The 12,461-nt window shown below is 40.4% G+C and overlaps 1 protein-coding gene across 1 annotated transcript; it reads left to right on the top strand.

Moving 5' to 3' along the window:
* The first annotated feature begins 2,362 nt into the window (after positions 1-2,362).
* LOC127767789 (NAC domain-containing protein 37-like) lies at positions 2,363-10,884 on the top strand. Its single transcript, XM_052293234.1, has 4 exons — positions 2,363-2,522; positions 8,191-8,376; positions 8,473-8,744; positions 9,902-10,884. Exons 2-4 carry the CDS (start codon positions 8,214-8,216, stop codon positions 10,574-10,576), a joined length of 1,110 nt encoding a protein of 369 aa, XP_052149194.1. The 5' UTR covers positions 2,363-2,522; positions 8,191-8,213; the 3' UTR covers positions 10,577-10,884.
* Positions 10,885-12,461: the final 1,577 nt, after the last annotated feature.

Here is a 12,461-nt window from a genome sequence, read left to right as displayed (position 1 = left end):
ACCCAAGCAATTTGCAGGGCTGCTGGGCCCCTGTGTCCATAATCTTTTTCCATCTCTCACACTACCTATCCTTATTAGGTTTTGAAAGTTCTGTGTTACGACATTCATATGGTCCAAAAACCAAAAGTGTATCATTGTTTTGTTCCAGTACACCAGTGTCTGCTATATTTATTGGAAAAAAAAGAGAACAAACATGTATGTTATGCTGTAGCTGGACTCCATATATTTCTAGCTTTTTGTTCCCTGATCACTTGTTCATCAAGTACTACAAACTCGTATATGTACTTTTCAGGGAAGGCAATTAATTAATCTAATTAAAGTACGTTGTTGCAATTGAAAATGGAGTACTAGGTCTAATTAATACTAAGTATTTATATTATGGGGGAAGACAGACAAACTCAGTGTGACGAAGAAGATTGAGTGAGTTTACCACTTGATTAATTTACAATTGAAAATTTCAAAAGATGGTGCATCCAGAAGATTAGAATGGGGACTAGAATGGGGTGTAGTATGTAGGTTTTATTATTGAAGGAAAAAAGCACAACTTTTTCGCTTTCTTTGCTTGACGAAAAAGAAAGATCGAATATAGATACACTACCTTAATCCAAAATTTGACCAATACTTGCTTTGTCTCTGTGGTCACCCAGTTGAATTAGAACACATTTGTAATAATCATCAACAATTATAGCACACTAGCTACTCCGTAGATTTCCTTGACTTTGCTCATGATACCGTTAGTTAGAGTTGGATTCTGGTGTTGTAAAGCTCTGCACAGCATGTAGAAAGTTATGCCATTGTTCATATTGGCAAAACTTTTAACTTTCTGAGGTAATGAATTGAAGAAATTATTTTGGCTTAATTAAATACAGATCACAATTTGTTAATAAATAAATCTAAAATTCTTTCACTTTCATTGCATCATTGTAAATAGCTTTTCTTTGATCATGAGTTGATCAGCAGCTAGCAAGCAATGAGAACCGGAATGATGCGAGGGTTCCCAAATTTGATCCAATCTTATCACGCAAGGATTTGTTGTTTCCCTGTGGCTCCTAACAGTGGTAGGTGGCATCATACTTAGCACAACATGTTTTGTGTAATGCATGCCTACGCCCCTGTGTTATCGACATCATAATTCCCACTGATCATGCTTCTGGAATATAATTGATTTAATGCTAATGGCTAAGGCTAACAGACGCAATTAGTCCCTCATCAGCCTTGGTGCATATTGCTCTCTGATCTGAGAACACAAAATTCTAGGTAGGACATGAATAATAATAGTCAAATTAAGAAAGGACATGTCTGTATTGCATATATCGATCTGCATTTGATAAGCTAGCTAGCTAGAGATCGGTGACTTTTACTGGCTTCTGTGTTGAGTGATCAAAATCAAATTAACTGCTACTAGCTAGCCCAGCTAGTGATTGCTACTTACATATCAGATCAAAACTGTACAGTTAACATCATTTTGTTCAATTAAACATATCGCATCAATCACAATTTGAAAGTAGGGAAACCCGTTCGCCCCAGAAATCTACTGCAATGATAGAATGGACTGATCATGCATGATACCTGGACAACTGTGTACGGGACCTGCAACAAGCAGCAGCTCATTCTACTGAGCAATTTGTTCATCTGTCAACTGGGGCAACATGGTCCTATAAACAGCTGAAAGCACATTGTGGTACCATTGGCAAGAATTAACATGCACTTGATTGCACCAGAAACTAAAGCATGCATTTGAAAATTAATCATGCCTCGTTTCTCCAAATTAGAGAGGACGAGATGCATAACTAACTTATATATGTTCTTCTGTTCTAGTTTCTTGATCAGATATATATCAAATATAGCTAGTAGCTTATGTATGCCATCTAGCAGTGGAATGGCATGCCGCCGAATCCATTGAGAGATCTAGGTTTAGTCTCTCTTAAATTAAGTGATATATGCATGAGTTACTAGCTAGGTGCAGATACCTTTGCACCTGCTTCTACGTATGAATTACTCTAAGAGCCGGTATATGCAAAGGCCCTAGCTGGATCATGGCTAAGTTCTGGCCGCTACAAGATTGATAAATAGGCACATATATCATCAGCTACATGCAAAGGTTAGACATAGATGCTCGAATGCTAGAGCTTCTTCTGTACTGTTCAGTGCCGGGAGAGGAAAGGGAAAGAGGAGTAGCAGCTAGCAGCAGGAGGAAGAGGACGACGTGACGTCAGCTGGTGGGCCCATATGTGGGGCCCAAGGGCCTTCATTCCCCTCACCCACGCGCGACGGAAAGGAGAGCGACCCCGACCCTTTTTTATACCCGCCACCTTCTCGACCCCTCTTTTCTTCTCCAATGCAAACTCCATCTCCTCTCCAATGCTATTTATTCTTCCACACACGCAGGCCAGCTTCTTGCCAACAGCTAGAGAAGAGAACATACAGACGAGTTTGTGCTTCTCCTTGGAGAAGAGAGTTTCTTGAATTCGATCGCCTAATCTGTATAGATCGAGATAACTGAAGCTGTCGCTTGATCTGAGGTGAGTTTCAGTACTGGTTGATCGATCAGTTATTAGCTATATATGTTGGTGTGTTCATCGATCTGTGATCTGTGCTGGTTTGATCATCTTGATCTGTTCTTTAATTTTGTTCAATCTAGCTCTTCTCTCTATTATGCAAAAATCCTTAGCTGCTTGTTCTTCGAAAAAAAATTCTAGCACTTCTCTTCTCCTCTTTGCTAGCTTGAACTGAAAATAGTCGAACAAGATGTAGCTATGAATGTGGCCAAATACATCTCGATGCAGAAACTTCTTCATTTCTGTTATGGAAAAAGATGTGGCTATATATATGCCCTGTTTATTTGCAACCTTTTCAGTTTTTTTTTCTTTTACATTCCCCTCTTTTCTTCGTTGATCTTTATTGATCATAATCAGATGCTTAAAAAAATTCTTCATACTGGTATTGGTATCATATGCATCTGATGTGATATGATGTATATTGATTAAAAATCAAGCTGTTTATTGCATGCTCTACATACATAGTAGTATGTGTGTAAAGTTATATATTTTGAATTACATTTGCTACTTCAACATAATATTTTTATAATAAAAATCATAAAACAAACAATTCTCTGTGTCGGTAGTATATGTTTTGTATATAGAGTAATTTTACAGTTCTCAAGGTATCAAATTTTACAAGAGAAAATTGGTACCTTAAGGCTTGTAAAAAATAAATGTGACACAAATAAATGTGTTCATTCACATGTAGCTACAACACAGTCACACCGCACAGAGACATTGCATCCTTCTGATTGACCCCCTATATGATCATAGTAATTGATCTACCTCTTTTCCTTTTCGAGAAAGCGCAGTGGTCATATACATAACCCACATTTTTTCTTCTTTCTTTTTGTTCCATTTTACCCCCAAAGAAAGATCTGAATCATACACTCAAATAGACCGAAATTGCCTTTTAGATTGGCCAATATATTTTTGGATATGGTGGTATATGGTGCTATAAAAATTAAACGAGCACTCTTAAGATGGTCGGTTCAGATCACTATATACTACTGTAGCTATAGTATGTACTTTTACACACTGTGAAGTATATATATGTTGAACTAAATTATATCCACTTATATATGTCTTCGTACAATTAATAGACGGCGTGACAACACTTCTTTTACACGAAACAACCTTATATGAGTAAGCTAATAAGTGCTATACAGTCCACGCATAGTAGTTTTGTTGCACCAAGCTAGATGAGGTTTGCATGCAGAGGCTGGAATTGGAAAAATGGTCGGAATGCAAGCAAATTTCCAAAGTCTGATTAATTTGAAGAAAAACAAATATAAATTAATGTAGCCTTTTGCCATGTAAACTATACCAGCACTGTACTAGTTTGGTCTACATGGAAATCTTCCATAACTTATTTTGTTCCAATTTCTACTACCATATAAAAACACAAGTGTGGAATGTTTTTTTTTTGAATTTTTTTTACAAGTGACCATTATTTTAGTTATGGCGATGCATGATATATCTAATACATTACACACTTGATCAATAAGCTGCTCACAAGTGTGGAATGTAGATATATCATGCATCGCCATAACTAAAATAATGCTCATTTTTGGGAACATGAGGCTATATGTGCAATACTTAGGATAATTAATCTTGGTAAATCATTTGTCTCATTCTTGAATCATTAAACACGGATACGAAGGTCGCTGTACATATCGATCTAGGACCACCATCCCCTTTCTATCCATTCTGACCCAACCTGGTATAGTATATACTACCATAGGAGGTCTGTGACAATGTTAGCAAGTTAGCATGCGTGCACCATCTTAGTTGACATCCTTACATAATAACAACCCTAGAGGATTAATACTTTAGTGTAGTGACTGATCCATCAATAAAAAATCAACATTCCTTTTTCATTGCCATGAGGTATATACCCGACATCGGGACTTATAGGCGGTCTGTAATTTTATCCTAATTAAAAAGGGTAGATCTCACATGAAAGGACTGGATTTACAAATTAACAATTCATTAGCACATTAATGAATGGTGTATACTTATATATATTATAAATTAATTAATCATGCATTATGTCCTCCTGCAATGAAGGATGCAACATGAGTCGTCTTTTATATATATATATATATATATATATATATATATATATATATATATATATATTGGTTATTCAAATTCGTTGCATTGAGCAAGATCTCAATTTGTCATTTCTCTTGCAAGCTCTCGAGGGGACATTCCCTTATTATTTGCATGTCATCTAACAGTTATAATTTTTTATAAAAAAATAACAAGATAGATTAATGTGATATATCACTCTACGACACATGGAATGTCAAATTTAACTTCTACATGTCGCAAAAGAAAAATTGGCTATGAATATATGTTAACTAGCTATAGTTTAATTTTCTTTTGCAACATGTAGAAATTGGATTTTAACTTGTATGTTTGTGGAGTGATATATCACATATTATCTATTTTCTCAAAATTTTCATATTTATTTAGATAATATGCAAACAACAAGGTGATGTCCTCTCAACAGTTCAAAATCCACTCCCTCACATTTAGGCTTATCAGCTCATTTTCTTTGGTGAGACATAAAACATGGAAGGAGTATTTTCCCTATCCTAGAATAAATTAATCTAGTATGAGATGTTGTATATTCTAGTATGATAAATGTAAACAAAAATTTGTTCATTCATAATACTAGAATGTGACACATCCCATACTAAATTAACTTAATATGTGATGAAGGAAGTACTATATAACTAACAACAACCATGCATCACAATACTAAAAACCAAAGGGGAAACACAAAATGATTGTGATCTACCCCTGGACCTTCTGTGTCCACCCTACAGAAGAGCTACCATCCATGCATGCCCTACGAGCTGTACTGTACTCCTTCACTGCACAGGACACTCCCCGTCCAGTAGTACGATCGGCATGCACTATAGCGTTGCAACTTCGCAAGCAGTATCTCAGCAAATGTGAGCGCATCTACTAGTAGCTAGGATCAGTAGGCAGCTCGCCCACAATGCACAATGCAAGGCCAGAGCTAAGCTAGGGTCCCTGCTGTGCCATGGAATTCCTCGACAAACAGACAGAACGGTCAGAGGCCGTGCAAGAAAACCGATAGTCGTGTGCCCCTGCTGGCTGCTGCTGTGTTAGCTTTCCATTCTCTCTGTGCATGCCATGGCTATAGCTTTCACGGAGCAGTGAGTGATCGAGTGAGTGTTAGTGGCGCTTTTTTAGCCTCTTCTTCTCCTTTAATTTGCAGGCCTGATCGCTGAAAGGGCCCTCCGATCCCCGGCATTGGCTAGCTAGCTTCCTCTCCTCACGTTTTTATTCTCTCCATCTTTTGCTCCCAGCCCCACCTTTAATTTGTCAAATTTTTTTTACATGCCCCACGGCATGCAGGCGCGTGCTCATCCGCCCGGCAAATGCTAGCGATGCCATCTGGCCGGCATGCAGCTTTCTCGTTTTGGTTGTTGTGTTTTAAGCTTAGCCCCAGCATCCACGCACCATGTATAAATGACATATATTTTAGGCCCTCTTTGGTTAGTGTTATAAGCCAACTTATAAGTCAAAAGTATAAATCTAAACAAACAAGCAGCTTTTTCGTTTGGCTTTTTTAAAGCCATAAGCCACTCTAACACTATTAAGCCAAAAGCTAGGTTGGTGAAGCTTTTTTGGCTTATGTGAGATAGATGCATGACTCCACCATTAAACTTAGAACATTAAATCTACCGGCTTATAAATCATATAAGCCAATAAGCTGACTTAAAAGTCTAAGCCAATAAGCCTAAGCCCAAACAAAGAGGGCCTTAGTTTGCGAACTAGATAAAAAGCTGCTAATATTAAGATATATGCAATTCTAGAATTAATTGCAGATATATTGCATATTGCATATATACTTGATGCTCTAAGCTATATACAGTACGTACGTATATCTAAGCTATGTACAGTATATGTACAAAATAAAGGCCTGGCAAGCTCTGCGTACAGTGCTTTGCATTGAGCCATGCATGAATCCATTTTCATGAGAGCTGTATGATCAGAATGAGTAGAAAATCATGCATATTGAGGTTCTTAAGTACTAGCTATACTAGCGTGTATCTAGCGCACACATGCACTTCAAAAACATATATGCAGCACTCTCTAGTATAAAAATCACACTAATTGTTGCTACAAATTAAGGCCCCTAATTTTATTACTCTAAACAAATTACTGAACTCTGAACAAACTACTCAGAGCAGGTACAATAAGTCTAATCAGCAGGCTCCAAAATATTCCAACTCAGACTATTCTTACGTGGAGGAGAGATAACTGGAGAGAGGGAACAGGGCGGGCGCTAGATGTAGCGCCGGGCGATACACAGATACGCATGCGTTTTTGGGTCCCGCAACCACCCCGCCGATCCCGTGTATCGTTTTGTTTCTGTTGTGCCTCTTCCGATCCGCCCGACGCATTTTGCTCCGCTTCACGCCGCCTCCGCTCACCCCTGTCTCGCCGGAATTTTCTCCCGCGACGTGAAACTCCGCCGTGAAAGCTCCAGTGTGCCCAAAAAGTTAGTAATCCCAGTTCTCAGCGGCAAAGAAAGAGAAAGGAGGATTGAGAAGCACTTGGTGCGGGCATGCAGCTGGCACCCAAAGCAATAAGCAACTTCTTGATTTGAATTGGCTTGGTCTAATTCTTTTCTTTTCTTCTCCCTCGGTCTGTTGAATGCTTGTCGTCTATGTCTGTTTTACCGATTCTTCGTCTCATCTGTTGCATCTAGTCCGTTCTAATCTCTTCCTATAGCTCCTTTTATTTTCCCTTTTGTTCTTCTCCTTTTTTCATGTATAGATTATGCAGTTGGGCGGCAGTGGGTTGTGATATACTATGTGAATTATCAAGTGTGTTGTTATTCGTTATTTTTTCAAGTAGAGTAGTAGATAACCCATATTTATTGCATAATACAAATGGCCATATAAGCCACAGAGTTGAGGGCGTTTCTGATCATGCACATGTAAAGTTTATTGTTTGAATAATGAGATCATGTTAATATAATAGCCAACCTATTGTACTAGTTAGTTTTGGTATTAGCTATAAAATGACATGGATATTATTGGAGCTAGTAGCTGGCTACACTATTGACCTTGCATAGCAGACCATTCTTCTGCTGCTGCAACAGCTATAATTCGTTGCTGACTATAGCCCACATGCCTCTGAGATATCACCAGTCGACAGTATCATTCGCAGGCCTGTAGCTTTCCTACATTTGTCCCTGCTGGCCTCTTGCCCAGGCTCTGCCGTACTTTGCCTTTTTATCCTAGAAAGTCCATAGTGCAAACCCAACATGGCTGGATTAAATTTTACCAAAGCACTGAAACCCATACACACTACTGTAGTAGTATACTCCTTGTCAGTCAGTCTGTAGCTAGTCATTCAGTATCCAGACCAAACCAATGCTACTAGCCCTTCTGTGCAGATAGCTTTTGCATTTGTGTGTGCTATAAAAAATCGCAAGATAGCCAGCCTGCTTGCACCGAATGATTCGAGCACTTGCATGTGTTCTTTACTACTAGTGCCACTCGCGAGCTATATCATTTGATGCATGCATGCATTGGGTGTGGATGGATATTTAGAAGACGGTGTTGCTGAATCTGATGCACGGTGCATGCAATTGCAGTGCAGGCACAGGTTGGTGATCATATGGACGCCATGGAATCATGCGTCCCTCCTGGGTTCAGGTTCCACCCCACCGACGAGGAGCTCGTCGGCTACTATCTCCGCAAGAAGGTCGCCTCCCAGAAGATCGACCTCGACGTCATCCGCGACATCGATCTCTACCGCATCGAACCCTGGGATCTCCAAGGTACAACTAGAGATCGTATGATTAATTTGAGTTTCAGAGATGATCATTGTGGCATTATTTATCCTAATTGTGTTGCCTGGTTTGTGATTGATGAAGAACATTGTGGGATCGGGTACGATGAGCAAAGCGAGTGGTACTTCTTCAGCTACAAGGACAGGAAGTACCCGACGGGGACGAGGACGAACAGGGCGACAATGGCGGGGTTCTGGAAGGCGACGGGGAGGGACAAGGCGGTGCACGACAAGAGCAGGCTCATCGGCATGAGGAAGACACTCGTCTTCTATAAGGGCAGGGCGCCTAATGGCCAGAAGACCGACTGGATCATGCACGAGTACCGCCTCGAGACCGACGAGAACGCGCCGCCACAGGTATATACATATACCGATTTCACTAGCTAATTGGTTTCTTAATTTTCTCTGCATGCTAGCTAGCTCTACATAAACTAGCAAACTGGTTCCATATTTGATAGGCTAAGTTCCTAATTTTAAAAAGTTGTATATATCCGGTTGGATGTATAGGCTGGGTTTATAAAAAAAAAAAGAAAATATTTTTTAAGGTTGTTAGTGACCACATTGCATACTTATATATCTGAGAAAATATATCTGAATTATATACTTATATATGTGTGTTGCAACTTGCAACTGAAGATAAAATGCAGTATACCAGCTTAGGCCTTATTAGAGGTTAAGGTCTAATGGTGCCCAGAGATTTCTAAAGTAGCACACACAGAGATCTGCCGCCGATATACATGCGTGCAAGCATGTCTAATTCATGTACCACTAGTAATGGACCATATAGATAGGAATATATCAGTAGCACTAAGCAGCACCACAACTCTTTTTGTTCTTGAAAGATAAGTCTTGCATTGGCCTCCCTTTTTGTGAGCCTTCCAAATTCTTCTATTCTCTCCCAAATAAAGGTAGCCTGCATCCAGTGTTGATGCCATCCTGACCTTACCACTAACACCAAAACCTTTTTCCCTAGACAATTGCATGCGCATGCATGGCCTAGTTAGGGTTTCCCCTGGTGTGAACGTCCTAACATGCGCCATATATTGTTTACAAGCTGTATGCAACTTGTGCTAGTACTCATCAAAACCATTGCATGCTGCTTGGCAAACATGTCCCCACAAAACTAAAAAAGTTATCAGCTCGTATTGTTCCACTATCACACAGTGGGAAGCTAGCTAACTTTACGAATGATTGGCAAATACTTTGATGTCAATGTCAACCTTGCAAAATGCAGCTCACATCCCCCGTTCGTTTCCTCTTAAAACAATGGATTAAATTTTGAATTTTTGTGCCACGCTTTTCAAACTGCTAAACGGTGTGTTTCGTGTGAAAACTTTCTATATGAAAGTTATTCTAAAATATCGGATTAATCTATTTTTCAAGTTTATAATAATTAAAACTTAATTAATTATACGTTATTACCACAACGTTTTACATGAAATATTTAATCTTCATCTTCGGGAGACTCAAACACCACCTAAGTATCTAACTTTATTTGCATGTGTGTACTACAGGAAGAAGGATGGGTGGTGTGCCGAGCATTCAAGAAGAGGACGGCGTATCCGGCGAGGAGCATGGTGGAGACGTGGGACTACTCCTTGCACGAGCGCAACATCATGAGCGCCGCGGCGGCGGCGGCGTTCGCCGATCCGAGCGCGGCGTACGCGCAGATGAGGCGGCAGCACAGGAGCGGGCGGTTCAAGCAGGAGGCGGAGCTGGACGGCGCCGCCACAGCCCTCCTCCACTACTCCAGCCACCTCGCCGAGCTGCCGCAGCTCGAGAGCCCCTCCGCGGCTGCGGCGCCGCTCCAGCCCAACCCGAGCCAGCTGGCCACCGCCGGCGAGGACGACGACTGCAAGGGCGATAATGGCGGTAGGAGGGCCAAGAAAGCCCGCGCCGCCGGCGACAAGGTGGCGACGACCACGGACTGGAGAGCGCTCGACAAGTTCGTCGCGTCGCAGCTTAGCCCCGGGGAGTGTGGCAGCATGGAGGCAACGGCGGAAGCCGCGGCGGCGGCAGTCGCCGGTGTGAGCTCGCCGCTGGACCACGGCGATGACGACATGGCAGCATTGCTGTTTCTCAACAGCGACGAGAGAGACGAGGTCGACAGGTGGACGGGGTTGCTCGGCTCCGGCGCCGGCGCGAGCGGCGTCGACGGCGACCTCGGAATCTGTGTGTTTGACAAATGAGGGACAAAGCATTCACAGCACGATGTGTTCATCACATCAACCGGATGGGATATATGGTTATAGCTGAAATTTTTATAAATTGTTCTCTTTTTTTTCTTCTGCTTCTTTTTATGTTCCCAAATGTGATTGTAACCTTTAATCGATCTGTCCCCTGTGCAGAGTCATAAGATGCATGGCATTGCAATGTGCTTTTTTTTTCCCAGTTGATGTGATCCTACATTGGCACTTTGTAAATGTCTTGACTCCCAGCTGGGTGGCATATATAGTACACTGTACTCTCTACAGTAATTAATGACATAATATTTGAAGTCAGCATAACTTGCTTGAAACGACTAAAGCAAGAGGTGCGCGTGCAGAACAAAATGCTACTCTGACTCAGCACACTAGCTAGTAACTCTTTGAACTTGTACAAATATTATCAAGAAAAAACTCTAGGAAATTTAGATTGTGATCACTAGTCAAGAGGGCTGTGCGATTGATCAGGCTATATACATAATCATAGATTCCAAAACAAAGTTGTATTATATATATATATATAGATTCTTATAGCACTGCTGGAGAAAGGGGCATCACTCCCGGTTGGTAACCCTCTGAAGTCCTGGTTTTGCAACTGGACCACGAATCCGAGACTAAAGATGTTTAAATAACCGAGAGTAAAGATTGATCTTTATTCCCGGTTACCAACTGGAACAAAAGAGGGTAGCGCCAGGCTCTCTAATCCCTATTCTTCTCTTTTTTTTTCTTTTTCATTGTTCTTTGCATATTGATTTTACACCAAAATCACATAGATCAACATCACAAAATCGAACATTGACATCACAAATTCACACATACATCACAAATCCACCACAAATCCAGACATACATCACAAATCCACCACAAATCCACACATACATCATAAATCCACGTATCAATTCGATATACAAATTTACTAACACAATACACTACAATTTACTAATATATATATATATATATATATGTATATATATATATATATATATTAAAAAAAGACGAGTGATCAAAGTTTTGAAGATAAATAGTCCTATTGACAGTTACTAAAAGGGGAGGTGAATGGAGTACGTGTTATGGCTTTATGCAAATTTGGCGTGTTTGATAGAAGAGAATATTTGTGACTACCTGAGAATACAGATGTGATTTGCATAGAATAGTGACAGGCTCTAGGTAGTAGATCTGAAGCAAAATATTCGCTAAATCAATATACTCCTATGTTGTTATTAGTGCGGTCTCACTACAATCACCACAAATCCCTAGACCTTAATTCAGTCTTGTTTCCAGTTGTTGCCAAACGACGAAGCCGTAAGTAGGGATGCAAGTAGTTAGTCCCGTTACCCGTATAAAAACCTGGTTGCTAGTTTATTTCTTACACGATAGTATAAAATTTAGAAGAAAAAATAAACTAGAAGAGAGATATATAAGCGGGCTTAAAAAAAACCCGCTTGCATCCCTACCGTAAGATTATTATATACGACAACAGATGATCTTCCAAATAGGAGGCCTATTCTCTCGTGATAGGTAGAAGGGATCAACAACTAATTAATTATACCGTAGTGCGTGCTTACTACCCATTAATCAATTATTATACCGGGATAATGAACTCAGTCTAAAATCTCTGTTCATGTTGGTCTAATATATATTATCACTAACTAGTCTGATCAAAATAATGCAGAAATTCCTATTCTAAAAAAAAATACTGCAGAAATCAAGGATTCAAGGGTGTACCTACTGAATTGCTCCGGTTGCTCGGATCAGCTTCTGAAAATCCACCCACGGATCGTAACTCGCCGCTCGCCACACGCCCAAACCAGTACAACTAGGGCGGCGGTGCGCGCCAACGCCAATCGATCGGCCGGTGGTGGCGGTGACG

The sequence above is a fragment of the Oryza glaberrima genome, chromosome 3 (assembly GCF_000147395.1).
Source record: "Oryza glaberrima chromosome 3, OglaRS2, whole genome shotgun sequence".
Lineage (NCBI taxonomy): Eukaryota > Viridiplantae > Streptophyta > Magnoliopsida > Poales > Poaceae > Oryza > Oryza glaberrima.
Note: the sequence above shows the minus strand (reverse complement) of the source record. Positions and strands in the feature narration are given on the sequence as shown.